The 26,049-nt window shown below is 41.1% G+C and overlaps 1 protein-coding gene across 2 annotated transcripts; it reads right to left on the bottom strand.

Moving 5' to 3' along the window:
- Nucleotides 1-8,294: 8,294 nt before the first annotated feature.
- On the bottom strand, nucleotides 8,295-25,929 carry polr2k (RNA polymerase II, I and III subunit K). 2 transcript variants are annotated; one of them, XM_041190181.1, is made up of 4 exons: nucleotides 25,873-25,929; nucleotides 18,363-18,446; nucleotides 14,687-14,779; nucleotides 8,295-10,680 (listed from the first exon to the last, which is right to left on the bottom strand). In XM_041190181.1, the coding sequence occupies exons 2-4, from the start codon at nucleotides 18,421-18,423 to the stop codon at nucleotides 10,658-10,660; spliced, it is 177 nt and encodes a 58-aa protein (XP_041046115.1). In that variant the 5' UTR covers nucleotides 18,424-18,446; nucleotides 25,873-25,929; the 3' UTR covers nucleotides 8,295-10,657. The 2 variants fall into 2 exon arrangements, with proteins under 2 accessions (XP_041046115.1, XP_041046114.1); XM_041190180.1 differs by having other exon boundaries at nucleotides 25,798-25,925.
- Nucleotides 25,930-26,049: the final 120 nt, after the last annotated feature.

Here is a 26,049-nt window from a genome sequence, read left to right on the forward strand (position 1 = left end):
CCAAACGCCGGAAACAGATAGAACCTCAGCACGTCATTCGGCGGGAGATTTGAAACTCCCACCGACCGACTCCCTCCCTCTCCCCGGCCACCGCCTGAGACTGAACCGGACCCGTTCACAGCGTCGGCGTCGCATTTGATTGCCCTCGGAGAGGAGCTTCCTTGCTACGTTTCCAGCCCCCATCAACAACATCTCCCACTACCAACTCCATAAAATTGCCCAACTTCGTCCCTCCTTGGCTCATCTGCTGTTGAAACCCTCATCCATCCCTGTATAATTGACTATTCCAACACTCTCCTGATCAATCTGCCTACATAAACTTGAGGTCATCCAAAACTCTGCTGCTCTTATTCTAATTCCTGCCAAGTCTCATTCATCCACCGCCGAGCTCACTGGTGTATATTAACAACCAGTCCAGCAATGTTTCAATTTTAAAATGTCCATCTTTGTTTTTAAAGCCCTCTTTGGCCTTGTCACCAACCCCCCCCCCGGCCCTTCCCTTCATTCTATAACCTGCTCCAGCTCTACAACCTTCCAAGAGAGGTTGACCAATCATACCGGATTTTACAGGACCGTCCTGTGTTTGAGGCGGTTATCCTGGGCTGTTTGTCTCTGGGATGCAGTTTGTCCCATAATGGAGGCCATAATCTTGCACATTCACAGCATACACATGCACTCTCCTCCTGTTGGCATGATCTTAAAGATCATAGATTGAGCAGCACTCCCTGTGCACCACCCCACATCCCCCTTTACAGGTTTGCCATTCTACAGTGTCCCTTATTTCCCCACCCCCCCAATAATTGGTCATCCTGTCTGAGATCTCCAAACTCCTCTAATTCTGGCTTCATGCACATTCCCAATTTTAATAATCATTGGCTTTCAGTGCCTGGAGTCTAAGTTCTTCCTCATCCTTTAAGATGCTCCTTAAAACCTACTTATCTGACCAGGCTTTTGGTTACTTAACTTACTATCTTGATATCTTGTTATAGTTAAGAGAGGGGTTAATATAAACAGCACTAAGTTCTCCTCTCATTATCTGTTCATAAACAGAAAGGTGTTTTGATTTGTTCCCCTTTTTATAAGTGGTGGCGTATTTCCAAACCCCTTGGTTTTCTTTTGTATGATCCAATTTTCTGTCAGTAACCACATAGCAAACTTGAGATAGGATGAACTCAGGGTTAGCTTATCTGCACACACTCAAAAGGCCAGAGGAGGGTACATAACATTGCCTCCACAAACAGAGAATAAAGAGAGGGATAGGGAAAAGAAGTAGTTACAGTACAGAGACCACAGAGAAAATAAATATTGGTTCATGTGGGTTCCAGAATCTAGAATCAAAGTCCAATGAGGTATTCCTTCAAGGTCAATGAGTTGAAAACATAATTCACTCTTCGGTGGTGTAGACTTCACAAGGTGAGATATGCATGCAGAGATGAATCTTGTAGGCAATGGTACAGAACCTCCAGCCAAAGCAGGGTAGATGAGGCCAGATGTCCAACCTGTGGCCAGAGCGCCTTTGGTGTGGTCTGCTATTCAGATGTTAAACATCAGGCTGAGCTTTTCTGTTCAGCAAGGCAATATTACTTGTTCCACAAGCCAGAGGTGCATATCACATGAATGACTCCCTCTTCTCCACCATCTTTGACAAAGGACGTGTATTCGTTGTTTGGATTCCAACAATTGGTAAATATATCAGCCATTAGGAATTGAAAGGAAGGTTTTGGGGCCTTTGTCTTAGCAGACACTGCACCTCCTTCTCACCAGGTTATTAAATGCAGATGGCCTTTGTATAGCTCTCTTTGAAGTTGGGCTGTACAGTCCACAGGGTGTCGTTTGTGTCTCCTCAGAGAAAATGAGGTGTGTGTTTTCCTAAAATTGCCAAGTGCCTTCTTTTGATCCAGGGTCACAGACACAGTATCAACCATGTTTGTTTTTACAATTTTAGAAATAGTGATGAGCATGTCTAAATATATTTAATAAAAATATACAGTGAGGTCATTGTCCCTCACAATCTCATGTGACTATATGGCAAATTTTGTTTCACAGTACTCCTGTGAAACGTCTTCAGACATTTTAAATGCAAATTCTGTTGATGGAGCTAGATTCTTACTGTGGTAGAGTTCCATTGTCATCAGAAGCTATAGCTGTGCGGAAAGAGCAGGAAACTGGGACAAATTGGATAGCTCTTTCAAAGAGCCAGTACAGCCGTGATGTGCCACATGACCTCCTTCTATAGTTATGATTCACTTTGCAAACTCTTAAGATGAGCTAAAAAACATTATACAACAGGTGCTTGAAATTTGAAAAAAATACATTTCCTCAAGCTGTAATATTAATTAAACAACTAGTTAGCAATGTTTATTATGAAGAATGGGAGTCCCTTCAGATGTTCATCCATTCTTCCTTTTCACACACTTGGCCATCTTATGTGGACTTTGCTTCATTGATTTTCCTGCCCCTTTCGTTTTTGCTGTATGGTGACAGCTAGTGTGTTTATTTTAAGTACCTGCTTCCAAATTTCCAAAATGATTAGATCCACTATTATCACTATAAATGCCAGCATCAGCTCTGTGATAGTATTCTCATCCCAGTTCAAAGGTTGTGAGATTCATTTCCATTCCTGAGAATTAAGCATGTAATCTGGGCTGACAGTTCAGTGCAGCACTGAGGAAGCTGTGTATTGTTGGAGGGATATCTTTAAGTTGAGGCATTATACCAAGGCCGCATCTGCTGACTCAGGTGGGTGTTAAAGATCCGTGGCATTGTCTTGAAGATAATTAGGGGCATTTTTTGGGTGTGCTGGCCACTATATACACTCAAACAACATCACTAAAACATCTGATTGCTGCATGTGGCATTGCGTGTACAAATTGGCCACCTTGTTGTCTACATTACAACAGTAACTACACTTCAAAAGTAATTAATTGACCACAAAGTGGTTTGGGATGTCTTTTGGTCACAAAGACAGTCTATAAATGCAAGTTTTTCTACATTAACAATCCCAGTTCATGACATTTGTCCTTTACCTATAACTTCAATAATTCAGTTGCCTCTGCTCCTACCCCCATTCCCTTTACTCACAATCCAAACCTCTCCCTTTACCCCACCAGACCCAATTCTGAATTTGCCTTCTCTCTTCTCATGACCTCTTTAAGGTGATCTCATTACAAAATCCACCATCTGCTTCCTTAGCCCCCATCTCCAGTAAACTACTGACTATTCAATTTCTCTTTCTGGCCCCCATGCTAACTGGAATTACAAATACTTCCGTCTCCTCTTCCTCAGGTACTGCTCTCTTCCCTTTCAAAACCATCATCATTAGCCCCTTCCTCAAAATTCACCCATATTGTCCCTGGGAAATTACTGCTCCATCTCAACTTCCAAAGTCCTCGTTTATTGTTGCATCTAAAATCCATACCCATTTCCCCTACAACTCCATGTTTGAGTCTCTCCATTCAAGTTTCCACCACTGCCACAACTCTGAAATGGTCCTAAGTAGTAGGAAATTACATCCTTCTTGACCGTGATCCATTAACCCAATCTGTGTTCTCTGTAATCGTTAAATGGTCAACTGCACCATCCTCCAGTTACACCACTATTATACAGCACAGGGGGACTGCCCTTGTTTGGTTCTCCTTTTACCTGCTTAGACTTCTCTTTAAACCATTATTGCTAGAGTCCCACAAGGTTCTATGCTTGGTCGCTCCCCTCCTCACACCACTTCCTCATCCACACAATGCTCCTTAGTGGCCAACTTCCAAAAGTACAATAACAATATCCAGTTCAACTTCTCATGATCCCTCCACTGCCTTTAGGTTGTCAAGCTTACTTATCCGATATCCAGTCTTGGATGAGCTGCAACTTTTTCCAGCTAAACATTGGAAGACAGAAGACATCATTATTGGCCCCTGCCACAAACATCGTACTCTTCAAACGCAATTCCACTCCCATCCACTGCATGACACTTCATACGTAGAAACAGGAGAATGCCATTTAGCCTCACAAGCCTGCACCACCATTCAATTATACCATGGCTAATCTATGACCTAACTCCATAGTTTTGCCCCATATCCCACAATACCATTAGTCAGCAAGGACGTATGAATCTCAGACTTAAAAATATCAACTTTATGATGCACATGAGAATGATTCCAGAGATTAGGAACGTCAGTTACGTAGACAGACTGGAGAATCTGGGGCTGTTCCCCTTCGTAAGAGAGGGTTGAGAGGAGATTTGACAGAAGTATTCAAAATTATGAGGTGTCTGGACAGAGCAGATAGGGAGAAACTGTTCCCATTGATGAAAGGTTGACCTCCAGAGGCCACCAATTTAAGTTGATTGGTAGATGAAGCAACCGCAAGTGGTTATGATCTGAAAAGCACTGCTTTAGCATGTGATGGAAGCGGATTCAATCATGGTTTTCAAAAAAGAATTGGATTATCTTCTGAACCGGAAAACTTTGCAGGGCTATGGGGAAAAGGCAAGAGAGTGGCAGCAGGTACATTGCTTTTGCAGAGAGCAGGCACATGTATGACGGGCCGAATAGCCTCTTTCTGTACTGTAATCATTCTATAATTAATTCTAACTGCCTTTTGCATAAGGGAGTTCCAAACCTCTTCCACTTTTGTGTGTAGAAGTGTTTCCTAACTTCACTCCCAAAAAGCCTGGCTCTAATTTTTAGGCCATGTCTGATACTCCCCAACAGTGGAAATAGTTTCTCTCTTTCTCTATCAGTTCTCCTTAAGATCTTGTAAACGTCAATAAAATCACACCCTAATCTTGTTACAAATGTGTGCTTTTATAGGAGACTTATGTTTTAAGCTCTCTCTTTCAGTTCAAGGTAAAACAGAATATGTGACCTCCTACAAGTTCTGCCCGGCAATAAGCTGATGTGGCCTGCTTGCCATGGGGACCAGGTACCTAAGACATGTCCTAATGAAACCCAAGTGCTAAGTTTCACACCTAGGTTCAAAGAAAGGAACAGCTGGCTTTGCTGTGGGTAGCCTTACAGACACTGAGACTTACTGACTCAGAAACCCTGGACAGAGTGTCAGTGTGAGTCCCAGAGAGGGAGAGAGATGGAGAGAGGGAATGGTAGCTGTTGGGAACAGCAGGGGAAAAGTCCAGCAGGCAGAATAGGGGTGGAAGCACATTCTGGTCTAAGTTGGAACATGTGGAAATTTAAGGACACTGGTAGATTCACCCTGATGAGGCTAGGAATCACCAGTTTAGGGATTCTTCGAAGATCAAAGGAAAAGACTTTCGACAGACACTGGGCGTTGCAACTCAGTGAAATTGGGAGAAGCGAGTCTGTTGGAAACTGGTAATCTTTTTGGACTGGTTGCTTTAAAGACTTTAAATACTGCGGAGAGTGGTGCAATGTATAAATGCAACATGTGGGTTTTCGGTCTTGGTACATACATATGAACATATGAATTAGAAAGGGTAAGTCATTCGGCCCCTAGAGCCTACTCGGCCATTCAATAAGGTCATGGCTGATCTGATTGTGGCCTCGGCTCCAATTCCCGTCTACCCCCGGTAGTAAGTTACAGGGCATATCTTTTCTGTAATTCAGCGTATTGGTTGCCTACTAAGTAACCTTTAGTCAATGTTGCTTTTAGTGTGTTTGTGACAGTAAAAGTCTTAAAATGTGAAACTGTGTGTTTTCCTTTGAGTCAGTCACTGAGAATTCAAGTCTCTTTAATAGTTATTAGTATTTACAGAAATTGTAACTACCTTCTAAATTCCAGGGAATGCAACCCTAGATTGTGCAATCTCTCCTCATAATGTAATCACTGGAGTGCAGGTACCATTCTCGTTAAAAAAAAGGCAGAAAATGCTGGGAATATTCAGCAGGTCAGGCACAACTGTGGAGGCAGAAACAGAGTTTATGTTTCAAGTCATTGACCTTTCATCAGAACTGGGTTTCACCAGGTCACTGACTGGAAAGGTTAATTAGGTTTCTCTCTCTGAGTCTACTGGGGTAACCACTACCTTTGGCCCTGTTGAGCCATTTCCAAGGAGCAGATTGATCCCACCCACAGAAACTATGGACAATTCCCATGGTTACCAGTCCAGACATTAGTTCGCACTCCAGGTGCACCAGATATAAAGATATGGGTATATACTCTTCCCCCAGTACCTTTCACTAAAACCTTGGCATTCAATGATTCAACGCAATCTCTGGTGGAAAGGTCATGACTTTTTCCAGCAAAATGGTTTGAGTGGTCCCTGTATCCCTAAGTATGATTATAGGTTTACCCACCTCACTTGAGGAATTGGGGGCAGGGGTCACTTTTCCTTTATACAAGAAATTCCAGTAACTCTCTGGAATCTTGTTCACCTTAGCCTCAGCAGCGTTTTTACCAGAACTTATTGCCACAGTCAGAGCCATAGCTTTGTCTGCCATGCTCTTGGTCAGGGCCACTTCTTCTGCACTGACCTGGTGTAATCAACCAAATCCTACTAACTTTTCCCGTAGCTTCCAGTAATTGGCACAAAGGTGTCTTATCTTGTTGCAAAGGCTTCTGAACATCACTCCTATTCTCAGCACCTTCCTTTTTGAGCTGAGGGGCCCCACTGCATTCCCAGCTTTCTCTTCTCACCCTTAGCTGTTCACCTTCTTTTCACTCTCCCACCTTCTACCCTTCTCAGGCTTTTGGGGGTGACGGAAGAAGGGTTTCCCATCGGGTAGGGGCTTGTGGACAAGCTCAATCATCAGCCACCTTGGTTGCTTGTTTAACTTTTGGTTCCTCACTGTGGCCATACAGAGGTAGGGAGCGACTTTTTTAATTCTTCAAGGAGAATTACATCCGAGGCCTTTGTAGGTGGTCTCTAATTTAAGTGCACGCATCTAGAAGTTGAAGGCAGGTTGCTTGACCCTCTCAAACTCAATGCAACTTTGCTCAGGCTGTTTCTGGAGGGGGGGGGCGGTTTCAAAATTTGTCTATAAGCTTCAGGGACTAACTCATAAGCAGTGACGATAGCCTTTTTGCTTATTTCTTAATCTGCGGATATCTCCCAAGAAAGCATGGCATAAAGCTATTGGGCTTTGCCTGTTAATCTGCTTTGCATTAGAAACATCCAGCTTTTTGCAGGCCATTTCATTGGCTTTGCAATTTTCTCAAACGAAATGAAAAATGCCTCTCTATCCTGCTCAAGTTTTGGGATTGCTTGGGCAGATTTAAACAACTTCACGCTTGGCCCTGAGTCGGGGGCAGGCCTCTTCCTATTGGTACCTTCCCTGGGACCAAAGAGAGGCACCCCGCTTAATTCAAGCTGTTTCAAATGAAATTCTCTGTCTACCCTCCTTTCCTGCCTCTTTTTTTCCTTTTCCTCTCTTTTTCTTTGAAATGCTTTTTGGCTTTCCTCTCCTGCCTCTCTTTTTTCTTCTTGGACTTCTAGCTCAGCCTCTTTTGTTCCAACGATATTTTTGCTAAAGCTATTTTATCTATTTCCAGTTATACGCTTATCTCTGGCACCTCCAATTCAATTTCAAGATTGCTAGCCACTAGCTTTTGAATTTCCTGTTTCCTAAAATTTTGATCAAAGGTAATCCAACAGCCTAGCCACACTTTTCAATTCATCAGTGTACAATGCCTTTAAAATATTTCAAGATACTTGTTCTCAAAAAACACTAGCCTTGAACGTGGACATTTTGGTTAGTATGGTATTCCTCTAGCACACAAGAAAATTGTACTGTTTTAAATTATTTCTAGGGATTTAAAAAAGTCATTCATGGGATATGAGCGTCACTGGTAAGGCCAGTATTTATTTCCCATCCCTAATTGCTCTTGCTCAGGGTGCATTTAAGAGTCAACCACATTGCTGTGGGTCTGGAGTCACATGTAGGCCAGACCAAGTGAGGACGGCAGATTTCCTTCCCTAAAGGACATTATTGAACCAGACAATGCCAGTGGTTTCATGGTCATTAGACTTAATTCCAGATTTTTTATTGGATTCAAATTTCACCATCTGCCATGAACCTGGGTCCCCAGAGCATTACCCTGGTTCTCTGGAATATGAGTCCAGTGACAATACCACTACACCACCGCCTCCCCTGATTAATTTAGTTTCCACTTCCAATTGCTCTCATTTGTCTGTGGGTTCAATCTGGGACATGCCCCCCAAATAACTGTTACGATCAGAGGGTGAACTGACTCTTCTCTTTGTCCCACTACTGCGTGGGTTACAACAGGGTTTGAGTTTTTAAAAAGATGTGATATTGCCAATTCAACAAGTACTTAATTGTGTATAGATTAGTGTAAGAATTAAGCCAGCCAGATTCCTTGAGTTAACAAGGAGTTAGTTTTATTACTAAAACTCATTCAGGTAAAGATACAGAAATCATTAATAAAAAGGTTTAAAATGTGCAAATATGTCCAACTTACCACTAATGCAAAAAAAACTCATAAAATGTTCTCAGGCATACACAAAAAGAAATGAAACTTCACAGAGCATCACATCTTAAACCTGACCAAGTATAAAAAAAGATAAAAAGTCAGAAAAATTATTTACGGATTGTTCAAATGTTTGTTCAGAGCTAGAGAGTTATTTTCCATGGTGAATGCTGGTACTTGTTTCTCTCTAAAACAGTCACTCTGCAGTTGTGGCTGGTAGATTCTCTTTTCTCTTGACGACAGTGGTAATGAGTTGGAATTCCCCTTTAAGAACTTTTCAGTTTGCAGCAATGAGGTCTTCTGGTGGGTTTTCAAAACACAATAGGGTTCAGCTTTGTTGAGAAAGGTTTGAGAGATAGAGAGAGATAAAGCTGTTGCCCTACTGTCCCTGTTGCTGTCTCCGTTAGTTCAAATTTTACACCCAAGAGCTGGGTCACATGGCCTCTCTTTGATTTCAATCTGGGGCTTATCTCAGCAATTGTCTCAGAGCTCCATAGACTCTGTCTCCATAAAGTGGCTTGTGGCCTTCACAAATTTAACTTAGTAGTTGCTGTAGGCCAGTATTCTTCGTTCAGCACAAAATGTTCTTTTCAAAAAGTTCAATATATATGTGTGTGTAATATATATATATATATATAAAACATTATATATATATATTCATATCCCGATGCCATTACAAATTAATATTCTATGTAGCACATCTTCATAACATGAGCAACAGAAGGTTCAGTGTGATATTGACAATCAGCTTTAGATATTGAAACATAAGGAAATCATATATGAAATGTAGTATTCTTAAAGATCACAATAGGATTCTAATTGTCATTTGGTAGTACGTGACTAGAACTTGATTACTGAAAAAGAAAGACATGCTGTCGATGCTTTCAGTCTTAACTCATTAGGACAGATTCACAAGAATAAAAATTGTAAAGAGAACAACAATTTACATTGCATTAGAAGACAGTGCAAATTGGTTGGCAAGTGGACTTCCATTGGTAGAGGTGTTGCCATGGACAATGCATTAGGAACAGTTAACTTCAAAGCTTTTGTTTAAATTCAAACCAGGCAGGTCAACTCTGATTGATCAAGGCATTGTCATGGGGAATGGCCATCTCCCAAGCTTTTGTTTCGTTGAAAAAGGTGCAACACGTGGACATGCTCCTTTTGTCTGCAAAGAACAGGGCCATGTGTGTGAATATATGCAGCTTCTAGCATACCTATGTGAGCCACACTGGCAGCTAGCCTGACTGATAATCTTAAATTGGTTGTCAGTGTAACTCTTAGCACAATCAGGATTATTTAGCAAGTGCTGTCCAATCATGGAAACACATCTAATGTTGGACACTATGTTTTGAGTTTTGCAAGCACGGGTTGGTTGGGTACGGTCAATACTTTGCCTATTACGAACAGCCAAAGGGATGTGCTGTTCGAAACGATCCGTCAGTCATTGGGATGTTTCGTCTAAATACCTGGCATCACAACAGCACTGAAATGAATATACCACATTATTCATTTGTGCAACAGGCATATCGCCTTTTTGGCTTGACGGCAGCATCTGGTTAGTGGAGAATACTACTCATGTTTTACTGCACAGCAACTACTGCATGAGGAATAGGTGAAGCTAGCCATATCATGCTGCTACTATGCAGTAGCAACATGATATTTAAGGGTAATTAGGGATAGACATTAAATGCTCGCCTTGCTAGCAACACTATATACCATGAACAAATTTTAAAAATTGAACCTGACATCCTTAATTTCCTTTCTCTAGTTATTAAGTTATCCAACTTCTACCCTGGAAACAAATCAATCTTGGTTCACCATGTCTTGGACAACCATACGGTTCTTGGATGATGCCACGTTACCTAGCAGCTGCAGGTTTGTCATACACTAATAATACCATTATGCCAATATAATAGTCATTTCCTTAGTGCACAGATGATCTTTATTGCTTTGAGAGAAATGCATTAATTTTTTTTATATTGCAGGCAATCAAAGTGAAAGGAAACGCAATAAACTGATGTATCGACGAGCCAGAAAAATATCAATTTCATGAAGCATTTATTTTCATCAAATAAAATAAAACTGGTCTTGTAAATACTATAGGTTTTGAAAGATACAAGCAATATTTTAATTGTTTAATATTAACATAAAAATATCAAAGCCTTTCTGCTTGGTGAAATTTACATGTGCGACAAAGCTAGATGGCAAACACCAGCAATTCTTGTCAGTACAAGTTTAAGAAAAACTTTGAATTTCATCGGGCGTCAAAAACAACCACTGTGAAGGTCCTGGTTAAGGAAAAAAAGTGAATTGTGAAACTATAGCTATTTGAAATCATGTATAAAACTTTTTGTTACAGATCATGAACAACCTACAGTGTCCAAATTAACACCATCCGCTATTCTAAGCTCCCAGTTAAAATACAGTTAAATCTGTTTTAACATAGATAGATACCTCACTGACCAATGCAACAGCTAAAAGAAAGCATATGTCTAGTATTTTTAAATTACTCATTAAGTTTTTCAAGCTCAAACTTTGTTTCAAATATTGTATTTTCCCTTTTCTTGCACCAATTGCCTTCCTCTTTTCCTCAATCTTGCTTGCTACCATTGACATTCAAATCAGCATGCAACAGAAAAGACATGACTTAGAGGGAAGGGAAGATGAACACCACCAGTCTTTCTTCTCCAAGTTAGAGTAACTCACTATTACTTCAGCTGCTCGACAAAAAATATCTTTGATTACTTCTTCATCGCTTTCTATCATACCAATCTGCCTTCTTACCTCTATTCCCATCACCCACTTCTTCTGCCTCTGGGCAAGACTACTTATAAATCGCTCACCAAAACCTTCTAATTTCCTTTCCTCTAGTCCATCCCACATACTTATATGAGTGTCTCCATCAATTAGTTTTATAATTACCTGCTCCCATCTGGTTTCAGCCCCAAAGATTGCAGATTCTCCAATGATCCACACTTCACTACTCTCCCGCCTGACCCTTTCTCCACCTTTATTTCACAGCCTATATCCACGGTATCGATATTTCAACATCCACTCCATGTCCCACTGCTGCCATTTTATCTCTTCAGAATTTCTCCTCCTGTACGATGACTATTACCTGTACCATCACTGTCAACCCTGGTTTGCCAACAGCTTCCTGTTTTGGTCCCCTATTTAAACACAAGTACCCATACAATGGGAATGAGATGAATAACCAGATAATCTGTTTCTAGTGGTGTTAAGTTCAACGTTGGCCAGCATATTGGAGAATTCCCCATCTCATCTTTGAATAATGCCACTGAATCTTTTACATCCACTCGAGCGATTTAATGTCTCATCCAAAGATTGGTATCCCAAATAGTACCCCAGTCCTGCAATGTGTCATCCTGGATTATATGCTTTTAGCTCTGGAATGGGTTTGAAAGACCTTACGAATCAAAGGTAAGACTGCTATCATTGCACCAAGCCGACATCAAACCTTTAGTTTCTTCTATAATAAAAACAGAAAATGCTGGAAAAACTCAGCAGGTCTGTGGAGAGAGAAACAGAGTTAATATTTCGAATCTGTTTGACTCTTCTTCCGAGCTGAAGAGAGGTAGAAATGTGATGGGTTTTATACTGTCGAGGAGGGGGAGCAAAACAGAAGGTCAGGTACAGGCGGGAGCTCAACCGAGATTTGACAAAGATGTCATGGCCACAAGACAAAGGGAGTCTTAGTGATGGTGTTAAAGATTAAGGAAGATGCTAATAGTGGCCTACAGATCAGATGGCAGAATAGCAGAACAAGGGTCAGAACCCTCTGAAAGCAAAACATAAGACCAAGTTACAGGCTGGCCCTGTGTGTGTGTGGTGGTGGTGGTGGTGTTGGAAAGGGGGTGGGGGGGGGGGGGGGGGGGGGGGGGGGGGGGGGGGGGGCGGCGGGGGGAAGAGAAAATATGATCAAAATGGAGGACAGAGTTCATGGTCTGAAGTTATTGAACTCAATGCTAAGTCCAGAAAGCTGTAAAATATCTATTCAGAAGATGAGGTGCTATTCCTCCGGTTTGTGTTGGGCTTCACTGGAACACTGCAACAAGCCAAGGATATTGGGAGAATGTGAGCATGACAGCAAGATGGTGAATTGAAATGGCGAGGGACAGGAAAGTCGGAGTTAAAAGTGTTCCGCAAAGCAGTCACCCAGTCTGCATGTAGTCTCCCTAATGTAGAGGAGATTGCATTGTGAGCAGTGAACACAGTAGACTAAATTGAAAGAAGTGCAAGTGAATTGCTGCTTCATCTGAAAGGAATGTTTGGGGAATTGAGTGTGAGGAGGTAAAGGGGCAGGTGTTGCACCTTCTGTGATTACATGGGAAGGTACCGTGGGAGGGGGTTGAGGTGTTTGGGGAGATGGAGGAGTGGACCAGGGTGTCACCTACAGGTCCCTACAGAATGCTGACAGGGAAGGTGAAGGGAAGATGTGTTTGGTGATGGCATCATGCTGGAGGGCGATCCTTTGAATGCAAAGGATCGTGGAATGAAAAGTGAGGACAAGCCAAACCCTATCATGGTTCTGGGAGGTAGGGGAAGGGGTTAGGGCTGAAGTATGGGAGATGGGTCAGACACAGTCGAGGGCCCTGTCAGCCACAGGGGGAGGAGGGAACCTTGGCTCATAAAAGAAGACCATGTCAGAAGCACTGTTTTGGAAGGTAGCATCATCAGAACAGATGTGACGGAGGTGGAGAAACTGGGAGAATGGGATGGAGTCCTTACAGGAAGTAGGGTGTGAAGAGGCATAGTCAAGGTTGCTGTGGGTTTGAAATGAATATTGGTGGTCAGTCTATCACCAGAAATGGAGACACAGAAGTCAAGGAAAGGAAGGGAAGTGTCTGAGATAGACTATAAGGTGAGAGAGGGGTGGAAATTGGAAGAAAAATTGATAAATTTTTCCAGGGCCAGATGAGAGCATGAAGCGGCACCGATTGTCATTGAGGTACCAGCAGAAAAGTTATGGGAGGTGGCCTGAATAGGACTTGAACAAAGAATGTTCCACATACCCCACAAAAAAACAAACGTAACTGGGGCCCATGCGGGTACCCATGGCCACGCTTTTTATTCAGAGGAAGTGAGACAAGTTAAAGGGGAAATTGTTCAATGAAAGAACAAGTTCAGCCAGGCGAAATAGGGTGATGGTGGATGGGGATTGTTCGGGCCCCTGTTCAAGGGAAAAGCGGAGAGCCCTCAGGCCATCCTGGTAGGGGATGGAGGTGTAGAGGGATTGGAGGTTCATGGTGAAGAGGTGGTGGTTAGGGCTAGGAAACTGGAAATCGTTGATATGACATAGGGCATCAAAGGAATCATGAATGTAGGTGAACTAAGGAAGAGGGAATAGAGTCAAGGTAGGAAGAGTTCAGTGCAGCAACTCTTCCTTTGTCTTGTGTCCATGACACCTTTGTCAAAACTCTCCTGAGCTCCCACCTATCCCTGAGCTTCTATGGTGCTCCATCCTCTATACAGTATAAAATCCATCACATTTCTACCTCTTCTTCAGCTCTGAAGAAGTCATATGGACTCGAAACATTAACTGTTTCTCTCTTCACAGATGCTGCCAGGCCTGCTGAGTTATTCCAGCATTTTCTGTTTTTATTTCAGATTTCCAGCATACACAGTATTTTGCTTTTAGCTTCTTCTCCTTTGCTGCCAACTCAATCCCTTTACTTCATGCTCGGTGTCCCACTTCTCCCACATGTTCTTTCACAATTTAAGCTGTTCTTGTGGGCAATGAAATTCAACTAAATGAACAGGCAAGCTCAAGACAGGCTACTGAGAAAGATGAATTTGTCACAATCTGGTTGGTGATAGCCTTCCCTCAAACTCTGCTATCATCTGCACAATGTTCGATTCCTCATAATATCTGCTGTTCAACTATTACTCAGAGGAACACCTTCCACTGCACTATTTCCCACATCAGCAGTCTGTACCCATTACTAAAACTGTTAGTAAACAATTAACAATGGGAATTTATAAACTTTACAGTAAAGACATGACACTACAAAGATAAATTAGGCAAGGGGTGCATAAATTATAATGCAATGGTTATCAACTGTTTCAACAGCATTAGTACACTCCCAATTCAGCAATCCAAGCTTAAATTCAAGCATCATTAATAAAACTACCTGCACAAGGGATAAAGTTCTAATAATAGGCTGGAACACCTATATCACCATATGCATGACATATATTTTGCAAAATAAGCAGAACATTAAGGTATCATTAAATAGTTGTATGCTATATTGTTTAAGGATACATCTCTTTGTTCTCTTCTTGTACATTATTCTGTAACCACATTCTCGGCATCGAATAGGATCTCTGGCTTTAATTTCATTTTCAGTATGACATTCTGTAATAAGTAAATAAATAGCTTAGTATTCAAATTCAACCACAATTATATTGGTGCCCGAGACATTTATTTTTAAAAACGGATGCATGAATGTTAAATGTTGCTTGTGTTTGCATGCAGAAACAAACTGATTTTATGAATAAATGTTTTGCCAGCTAGAGGAATGGGTCAGACATTTGCAGTGAGTCCTGTTGCCAGTTTATAGTAGAAAATCTACTTACTAAAATTGGTGTCAATTAAATACTGTGTTAAGCAAGACTACTTGGCACAAGCATGCACAGACCTCTAATGCACAATAATGAAGCTTCATTAGAAATTGGTATTAGGATCATACAACAAATGAAATGTTTTAAAAAGTAAGTTCTGATTGTAAATAACTTGCCAAACAAAACATCAAACTAGCCACCATTACTAACCAAATGAGAATGTGACAATTCACTGACCTCATAGAACGGACACTACTATTGAAAGTGGTATATTCAAGGGGAGCTCTTGTAATTTAGATCATGTGCAACATTTACAACACCATACAAAAATATCTTATAATTCATTAAGGTGCAATCACAAGTACCTGAACCAATGAAACACTGACATTACATTCAATTTTGAGTTATTATAGTGATAGGATCAGTAGGAACTTTTCCGGCATGTAACATCTATGACGTATTTTACTAAGGAAAATACATTTTATATACAGAATGACTAACTTTAGATTTCCTTAATTAGATATATTCTGGTTGTTGTGGCTGGATCAAAAGCTCAGAATGCATTAGATTTCATCGGAAGAAACACCAAAAAAAACTACAAAATCTAAAATTCCTCTAACCATTCAAATGTAGGAGCTTTTAGTCTTGATGTCAAAATCAAATGTTTGGAACAAGTTTTCATTGTGTTAGTTACTCCATGGTATGTGTTACTCACAATAAGGGGTTGTAGTGGAAGAATTAATCCAGGCTGGTCTTTTGTTCAAGCTGGTTTACAACTCCTCAGTGCTAATGACTTCCAAATAGCTTCCACTCAAAGTGTTCCAGCTGTATCTTTTTATTCTATTTAGATGGGATAATCAGGCCCATTGCCTGTTTAACTAGTAATTGTCTTTAATAAAGTGATTGCCACATTGACAAAATGCTGTAAAGTAGTTTTTAATATCCTAGGCACCTAATGTTTATTATTCCAAATGACTGTAAGCATTCCACAGTTCCTACCACCAGACCTACCCCGATGGATGGAGACAGTTGTGCAAGCCAGTGATCAGGAAACAGGTGAAACAAAAACAGAATTACCTGGAAAAACTCAGCAGGTCTGGCAGCATCGGCGGAGAAGAGTTGACGTTTCGAGTCCTCATGACCCTTCGACAGAACTTGAGTTCGAGACCAAGAAAGAGTTGAAATATAAGCAGCTTATATTTCAACTCTTTCTTGGACTCGAACTCAAGTTCTGTCGAAGGGTCATGAGGACTCGAAACATCAACTCTTTTCTTCTCCGCCGATGCTGCCAAACCTGCTGAGCTTTTCCAGGTAATTCTGTTTTTGTTTTGGCTTTCTAGCATCCGCAGTTTTTTTGTTTTTAAATCAGGAAACAGGTGTGCTGGCTTGATTAGTTGAGTCCTAAAGCTTTAAATTGCAGCAGTGCTACTGTGTTTCCTTTACTGCTCCACCATTAAAATCAGGGCTGTTGTCAGCAACAATGCTACAAAATAAATGCAACATCAACTTATACTACAGGGATTTCCACTGAAGCTTAAGATAGCAGACTTTTTCCTCTCTACCCAATCATACTAATCTCTGGAACACAAACACACATGAAAACTTTTTCCTCTTCCTACCTTTACAGCAGACACTCAACTATAACAACCTGTTGTCCAGTCACTGTGTAGATTGTTCTTAACCCAGTCACTAAACGGTATATCGGACCAACCTGATAACAACTCGCCTGCCAATACTCCATTATCTGTCCATTGCTGTTAGAGAAGGCTGGAAATTTAGAAGTGTAAGCCTGTATCCTGCCACTCCAGACTAGCGCCCAATTTATTTTTAATTGAAGATTCAGAGAGAACAGCCTGTGTCAGGCAACAGGAAAACATAGGCAAGGGCATAAACTTGCAACTGGAACAACACAGACACAAACAAAACAATCTGACAGATTTTACTGGCAGTGCTTTACATGCTTCCAAACATGCTTGAAGACAAGGTGGATCCTTGAAAGGAACCTAAATAATTGTGTTGAATACTGAAGTACAAAAAGCTGAGTCACACACCAGCATTTTCTGCAGCATGCAGAACAAAAGCAAATTGATGTCTTGGAAAAATGCTAGGACCTGCTTTTGTAATCTGATAGTATGTGAAGATAAAAAGAGCCAAGTCAGTACAAGGGATGAAATACCGGAGGAAATCTCCAAATTGCTTTAAGATAAAAGCAAAACACTGCGGATGCTGGAAATCTAAAACAAAAAAATACCTGGAAAAACTCAGCAGGTCTGACAGCATCTGCGGAGAGGAACATAGTTAATGTTTCAAGTTCATATGACTCTTTATCAGAACCAATAAATATAGAAATGAGATGGAATATAAACTGGTCGAAGGGGGTTGGGACAGGTAGAGCTGGATAGAGGGCCAGTGATAGGTGGAGGCAAAGAAGAGATTGCCGAAGATGGCACAGACAAAAGGACAAAGGGGTGTTGATGGTGGTGATATTAGCTGAGGAATGTGTTAATGATGACATTAAGGGTAGAAAGCAGGACAAGCAAGTGACAGATAGCCCTAGTGAGGGTGGGGGCAAGGTATCGAAATAGGCTAAAAGGTAGAGATAAAACAATAGATGGAAATACATTTAAAAATAATGGAAATAAGTGGGAAAAGAAAAATATATATAAAAAAATTATAAATTATTGGAAAAAGGGGGATCGGAAAGGGGGTGGGGATTTTTAAATATATATTTTTCTTTCCCCACCTATTTCCATTATTTTTAAATGTATTTCCATCCATTGTTTTATCTCTACCTTTTAGCCTATTTCGATACCTTGCCCCCACCCCACTCCCACTAGGGCTATCTGTCACTTACGCGACCTGCTTTCTACCCTTAGTCATCATTAGCACATTCCTCAGCTAATATCACCACCGTCAACACCCTTTTGTCTTTTTGTCTGTGCCATCTTTGGCAATCTCTTCTTTGCCTCCACCTATCACTGACCCTCTATCCAGCTCTACCTGTCCCAGCCCCCTTCAACCAGCTTATATTCCACCTCATTTCTATATTTCTTAGTTTTGATGAAGAGTCATACGGACACGAAACGTTAACTGTGTTCCTCTCCGCAGATGTTGTCAGACCTGCTGAGTTTTTCCAGGTGTTTTTGTTTTTGTTCCAAATTGCTTTGAAGCTGGAGAGTTTCACATAACTTACATGGCGCGACTTCAACCCTCAAAACTTCTAGATTTCATAACAGCTCTAGTGGTGAATAAAGTAACTAAAGAAAACATCACCTTAATCTGACCATAAAATTGACTTAAGATTTGAGACATAACACAACAATCTATTTCTTTTCAGAACTAGAAAAATCAATTATGGTCCAGATTGTTATTATTACCTCCACAAATATAAACCATGGGTTGTTGTTTTGGAGGCTGCAAGTCCTTTTGGACATCCATTTCTAACCGACGTTCAGGTTAACCTGAAAGACAATGAACCAAATGTGAATAATTATCTAGTCCTGAAATTTTGTGCTTATTTAGTTTAAAGAGTTTCTCTTCAGGCTTTCTAACTATACAGTTACATGCCATATTTTGATTTGCCATAGAACTAGCCAGTTGTAACGATGTTAGATTTGAAGTCTGTCAGTAAACATATTAAAGTCAAAAACACAAAGTGCGGTTGATAAATCTAACATCTAATTTTATTTCCCATGACAGTGACATAACACAAGTTTAAATGTGTTACTTTCTGCTGGCAAACTTCAATTGTATAAATGTTATTATAGCTAGCCATTGACAATTGAAGATATCCGTGCATCTGGTTGAGTGCGCTCCAATGCTCAAGAATCAACACCATTCATGACAAAGCAACCCACTTGATTGGCACCACATCCACTGCCTTAAATATGCCCTATTATGGACTAATGAACAAGGTCAGGGAATGCAGAGCCAAGAGACAAGTGGGAAAATTGATTGCTAGCTGGCTTCATGACAGAAAGCAGAGTGGGAATAAAGTGTATTTATTCAGAGTGGCAAAAGGCAGGAAGTGTTGAAGGATCCACGATGGGACCACTGCTGTTCACAATTTATATTATCAATTTGGACTTTGAAATCCAAAATACAATTTTAAAATTAATGCGGATGACACCAAACTGGGGGGCATAGTCAATACCAAGGAAGACTGCAACAAATTACAGGGCAAGACATTGATAAAATCTTGCAGAATTTGCAAATGAAGTTCAATACAGTTAAATGGTAGGAAGAATTGAAAGGTCACTTATTACTTAGAAGGAGCAAGCCTAGGTGGAGTAGAGGAACAAAGAGATCTTGGAGTACAAATAGATCAATCAATAGGTCAAGTTGTGCCACAGGTTAGCAAGGCCATAAATAAAGCAAACCGAGTACCAGGCTTTATTTCTAGAGGGATAGAATTGAAAATTAGAGAAGGTATGCTAAATCTGTATTGAACCTTGGTTACACTACAAGTACTGCGTGTAGTTCTGGTTGCCATATTATAAAAAGGATATGGAGGTATTGGGAGGGGGTGCAGAGAAGATTTACAGGGATGATATCAGAAATGCATGAGTATACACATCGGGAAAGGCTTCACAGGCTAGGTCTCTTTTCCCTTGAAAAAAGGCTGAGACGTGACCCAATAGAAGCATTTAAAGGTATGAAAGATTTTGATAGTGTGGACATCGACAGAATGATTCCTCTTGTAGGGAAGAGCATTAATGTAAAATAGCCACCTAGAAATCCAATAGGGAATTGAAAATAATCTTCTTTACCTAATGAGTGGTGAGAATGTGGAACTTGTTGCCAGAGGGAGTGGTTGAAGCAAATAGATCCATTTACAGAATTGTTGTAGCACAGGAGGCCTTTCAGCCTGTTGTTTCTACTCTGGCTCTCAGATGAGGCAATATACCTAATGCCACTCCCTGTAGCCCTGCACATTCTTCCTTTTCAGATAATAATCCAATTCCCTCTTGAATGCCTTGATCGAACCTGCCTCCACCATGCTCTCAGGCAGTGCATTCCACATCCCAAACACTTACTGTATGTAAAAGTCGCCATTGCTTCTTTTGCCAATTACCTTAAATCTGTGTGCTCTTGCTCTTTATTCTTCCACCAAAGGAAACAGCTCTTCCCAATCTACTCTGTCCAGACCCCTCATGATTTTGGCCTTTCTATCAAACCTTCACTCAATATTCTCTTCTCCAAGGAGAACAGTCCTAACTTCTCCAATCTATCCACATAACTGAAGTTCCTCAGCCCTGGAACCATTCTCATGAATCTTTTCTGCACTCTCTAATGCCTTCACATCTTTCCTAAAGTGTGGTGCCCAGAACATGCTCCAGTTGAAGCTGAACCAGTGTTCTATACAAGTTTATTTAATTTCCTTGCTTTTGTGCTCCATGTCCCTATTAATAAAGCCCAGGATGCTGTACACTTTGTCAACCACACTCTCAATCTGTCCTGACACCTTCAATGATTTATACACCTAGGTCTCTCTGCTATTGCACCCCGTTTAGAAATATACCCTTTATTTTGTATTGTCTATCCACCTTCTTCATAACAAAATCAATCACTTCACACTTCTCTGCATTGAATTTCATCTGAATTTGTTCACCATTCCACCAATCTGTTTCTGTCCTTTTGAAGTTCTACACTATCCTCCTGACACTTCACAATGCTTCCAAGTTTTGTATTGTCTGCTAATTTGGAAATTGTGCCCTGTACACCACGGTCTAGGTCATTAATATATGTCAGGAAGAACAAGGGTCCCAACATCGAGCCCTGGGGAACTCCAGTACAAAACTTTCTCCAGTCCAAAAAACACCCACTAACCATTGCTCTCTGTTTCTGTCACTCAGCCAAATTTAGATCCGTATTACTACTATTCTTTTTATTCCATAAGCTATAACTTCACTCAAGTCTATTCTATGACACTTTATACAATGAGTCTTGGAAGTCCATGTACACCACATCAACAGTATTACTGTTCCAACCCTCACCAACCCTCTCTGTTACCACATCAAAAACTTCACCAAATTAGTTAAACATGGTTTTCCCATAACAAATCCATGCTGAATTTCCTTAATTAACCAACATTTGCCCAAATAACTATTAATTTTGTCCAAAATTATTGTTTCTAGAAGCTTCCCCACCACCGAAGTTAAATGACTGGGCTCACCTTTATAGTGTTTTTTGAACTAGAGTATAACATTTGTAATTCTAGGAGGAAATCAAGCAAGCATATGAGGGAGAAGGGAACAGAGGATTCCATTGGTACATTTAGATGGGGAAAATGTGGAGCATGAACATTGGTAAGGATTGGTTCAGCCAAATAGATATATGGCACAGAAACAGGCTATGTTATCCTGTGTAAATCATTTACAAGGTGCACTGCAGCAACCAGCTCACTCAACAGTAACCTCTACCAAAACAAAAATAAAAATACCTGGAAAAACTCAACAGGTCTGACAGCATCTGCGGAGAGGAACACAGTTTGTGTTCCTCTCTGCAGATGCTGTCAGACCTGCTGAGTTTTTCGAGGTATTTTTGTTTTGGATTTCCAGCATCCGCAGTTTTTTGCTTTTATCTTAGTAACCTCTACCAACTTGGACAAAGCCAGCTGATGCACGGGAATACCAAAAGTGAACTCTCCTACAACTCACAACCACCTTGACTTGGAACTAAATCACTGTTACTTCAACATTGCTGGATCAGAACCCTGCAACTGTTTCTCTAACATCAGTGAGATGGGCAATAAATGCTAGCCGAGCCATCAATGCTCATATTAACAAATAAAAAAAAGTGACCAGATCATCTGTTTTAGGTGATGGTTAAGGGAAAAACTACCCATTCATCTTCAAAACCCAAAATTCAAAACAAATTTACTCAAAATAGATTTAGATAAGTTCTCTCAAACTAAAGCTCATTAAGTGAGAAAGGTGTACTGTAATGTGCAAGACAGAATGTCAGCAGGAGGCACAGCAGCCTCTAGGATATAAAGCGGAACTGAATAGGAGAGAATAAGAGAGAGAGAAAACACAGTTGTGAGCAGCAGCAGGATAAATTCAGTGGATTCAAAAATGAGGGCAGTAGGTAACTGATTGGTTGCTGAGTACTACAGGGGCAGGTTTTTCCGGTCGGCGAGTGGGGGCAGGGCCCGCTTGCCAATGTGTAAATTGACGCGGGAATAAGTCGGACGTGTGTCCCGATGGCATTCCACATCATTTAGATTTTCAGTTCGGCGGGCAGCCTGCTGAGCAGTCAATGGCCTATTAAGGCCACTAAAAAAACTAATTAACCTCATTGATCGACCTGCCCATCCATCCTTAAGGTTGGCGGGCAGGCCGGGAGCCCAGGCGGGCCTTGGGAAAAGCACAAAACCTCATCCACGAGCGGGATGAGGTTTCATGAGGGTGTTTAAATTTTTACAAAAGGTTTCAATAAAAGTTATGGACATGTCCCAACTCATGTGACAGTGTCACGTGAGGGGACACGGCAGGGAAATTTCTTAAACCACTTTATTTAAAGTTTTAAATTGGAAATGATCTCCCTAAGGCAGCGCTTTGCCTCAGGGCGATCTGTGTGCTCTTTTGTACACATGCACGAAAGAGCGCACTCCCAGCTGACGGAAATCCCCCCTTCGGTCCGCACAGGGAGCACATTGTGCTTCCTGGTGCATGTCACGCTGGGTGGGCCTTAATTGGCCCACCCACGTAAAATGGTAGCAATCAGAGGCTTGCCCGCCCACGTTCGCTCCTGCTCTTCCCTCCCACCTCTGACGGGGGGAAAACGGTGGCCCAGGTTTATTTTATCTACGTTAGGGAATTGGGTTAAACTCAGAGCTAATAAACTCTAACTTGCTGTTACTTCTTTAAATTAATAACAAAAATTAATTCATAAAACTAATCACAATCACTAGTATTAGATCCAAAGAGGAGTCATACAAAGTTGCTAAAAAATAGTAAGTCTGAGGATTGGGAGCAGTTTAGAATTCAGCAGAGAAGGACCAAGAGATTGATTAAGAGGAGAAAAATAGAGCATGAGAGTAAACTTGCAAGGAAGATAAAAGCAGACTTCAAAAGCTTGTAAAATGAAAAAGATGAGTAAAGACAAGTGTAGGCCCCTCATAGTCTGAAATGGGAGAATTTATAATAGAGAACAAGGAAATGGCAGAGCAATTAAACAACTTCATTAGTTCTGTCTTCATGGAGGAAGACACAAATAACTTCCCAGAAATACTAAGGAGCCAAGGATCTAGTGAGAAGGAGCAATTGAAGGAAATTAGTATTACTAAAACAATAGTGCTGGAGAAATTAATGAGACTGAAAGCTGATAAATCCCCAGGGCCCGATAATCTACATCCCAGGGTACTGAAGGAGGCTGCCATGGAAATAGTGGATGCGTTGACTGTCATCTTCCAAAATTCTGCAGATTCTGGAACAGTCCCAGCAGATTGGAGGGTGGCAAATGTAACCTACTATTTAAAAAAGGAGGGAGGGAAAAAACAGGGAATTACAGAACAGTTAGCATAACATCAGTAGTAGGGAAAATGCTTGAGTCTATCATAAAAGGTGTGATAACAGGATACTTAGAAAATATCAATGGGATTAGACAAAGTCAACATGGATTTGTGAAAGGGAAATCATGTTTCACAAATATACTGGAGCTTTTTGAGGATGTAACTAACAGAAGGGATAAAGGGGAACCAGTGGATGTGATGTATTTGGATTTTCAGAAAGTTTTTGATAAAGTCCCACATAAGAGGTTTGTGTGAATAATAAAGCACATGGGATTGGGGATAATATATTGACATGGATTGAGAATTGCTTAGCAGACAGGAAACAGAGTAGGAAGTACGGTGTTGAGATAGAGGGGAGTATATTGTTGAGACAGAGGAACAGCCATGATCATATCGAATGGTGGAGCAGGCTCGATGGGCTGAATGACTTAAGCCTGCTCCTATTTTCTATGTTTTTAATTGATTATAATCAAAGTCATGTTTATTTCGGGCAAGATTAGGCAGGAACACAATAAATGATAGAATCGCAGGGCACCCATCCCACTGAATGCACATCCGGTGCCTGTGGGAACTCCAGGATGCTTCTCATGTTAATAAAACAAATACAGCTGTAGGAATCATCAAATGAGGCCATATGGGTTGAACTGATGGGAGTATACTATATACTTCCAATGAGTTAGAGGGAGATAGGAGAGCAAATATGTAAGTGTAGACCTAATAAGTCAGTAATAGCAGTCAGGGGTTTCAACTATCCTAATACAAACTGGGATAAAGTCAGTGCAAAAGGTACAGCAGAGTGCAGATTTCTTAAAATGCATTGAGGAGAACTTGTTTCCCAATACATAGTAAGCCCAACAAGAAGGAACAGCTCTGGACTTAGTTTTCGGCAGCTGGAAGAACAATCTGTGGCACAGCTCTGGCGGTAATGATCATAATTCAGTGAGATTTAGTGCAGTCATGGAAAATTGTGATAGGCCACCTTTACTAAATTGAGATGCGATTTGAAAAACATGGACTAAAAACAGCTACATGAAGGTAAATAAGTGTGAGAACAGTGAAAGGCCTTCAAGGAGGACAAGAACAAACCCAGAAAGAAAAAGGGTGCAACTCTCAAATCTATACATAACCCGTGGATATCAAGGAGCAAATGGAGTAGGATAAGGCAAAAAAAGAGAAACTTATATCAGACACTGTAAACTCAGTAGCAGAAAGCCTGGTGGAATATAGAAAGGGGTGAAATTAAAAAGATATGGTATGAGAAAATATAGGCATGTAAAATCAAGGAAAACACATAGATATTATATAAATAGATAAAGAGCAAAAGGACAACTAAGAAAAGTTTAGGGCTGGTAAGTTGTTTGTAGAAGTAGAAGATATGGGTTCTTAATGAAAATTTTACACCTGACTTGACAAAAGCAGACGGTGTAGGTATTTGTGTTAAGTACTGGAGATATATGTTATAAATATATAAACAAATGTACACACATACATACATACAAACCAAGTTGAGGTATAGTATTAAGGGTTTTAGCTTTGAACGCGGACAAATGATCAGGGCTTGCCCGGGAGGAAATATATCTCAAGCTGCTAAGAGAAGCAAGGGAAGAAATAGCAGAGGCCTTGACTGTCATTTTCCAATCTCTCTGGCTACAAGCCTGGTATGGGAGAACCACTAACATTACTGCATTGTGTAAAAGTGGAAGAAGGGATGTTCCAAGTTCTTGCAGGTCACTAAGCTTAACAAATTATTGGGAAAAAATTGAGACACTGTATAAATCATCATTTAGAAAGGCACAAATTAATCAAGAACAGTATGCATAGATCTAAGGGTAGGTCACGTCTAGCTTAATCCATTTTTTTGAGGTGGTATCGACCATCCTTGTTGAGGGTAACACATTTGATACAGTTTACATGGATTTCACCCTAATCACCCCATTCCACCCCCCCGCCCCGCCCCCATCCACTTTAACCCGTTAAAGAAAACTTTAGTCTCCATCACACGCGATCGACGCAGATAAAGTGAGATCACAATCCCCAGGCCCTCGGCCTAACCATTAACAACAGTTCCAAAAAAAACCGGAGGAACTGATTAAAAGCAGAATACTGCGAATGCTGGAGAGATCTGAAATAAAAACATAAAAGTGCTAGAAAAAGTCAGCGGCTCCGGCGACATGTGTGAAGAGAGAAAAACAAGAGTTAACGTCCGAGCTCAATCTGACTCCTCACCCCCCCACCCCCACCCCCACCCCCACCCCCACCCAAAGAAGAGTCAGACTGGACTCGAAGAGCCGGTTTACCGCTTGCTGCTAGTGATTGATATCAGTATAAGTCGCGTTTGTTTTCCCGTCCGCCAACACTGCTCCAATCATCACCAGTGGAACCGTCTGGAACAAAACGCTCGCCAGGGTGCGGAGGAACTTCCGGTTGGCCGGTTCAGTAAGGCGGTCGCTGATTGGCCGCTCCGACCGACGAATCAGGGTTTTGGATACGAAATTCAAACGGCGGAGCGCCCTGTCGGCGAGACCGCCTGGCCGGCCCGGCTGGGAGAC

The sequence above is a fragment of the Carcharodon carcharias genome, chromosome 6 (genome assembly GCF_017639515.1).
Source record: "Carcharodon carcharias isolate sCarCar2 chromosome 6, sCarCar2.pri, whole genome shotgun sequence".
Classification (NCBI taxonomy): domain Eukaryota; kingdom Metazoa; phylum Chordata; class Chondrichthyes; order Lamniformes; family Lamnidae; genus Carcharodon; species Carcharodon carcharias.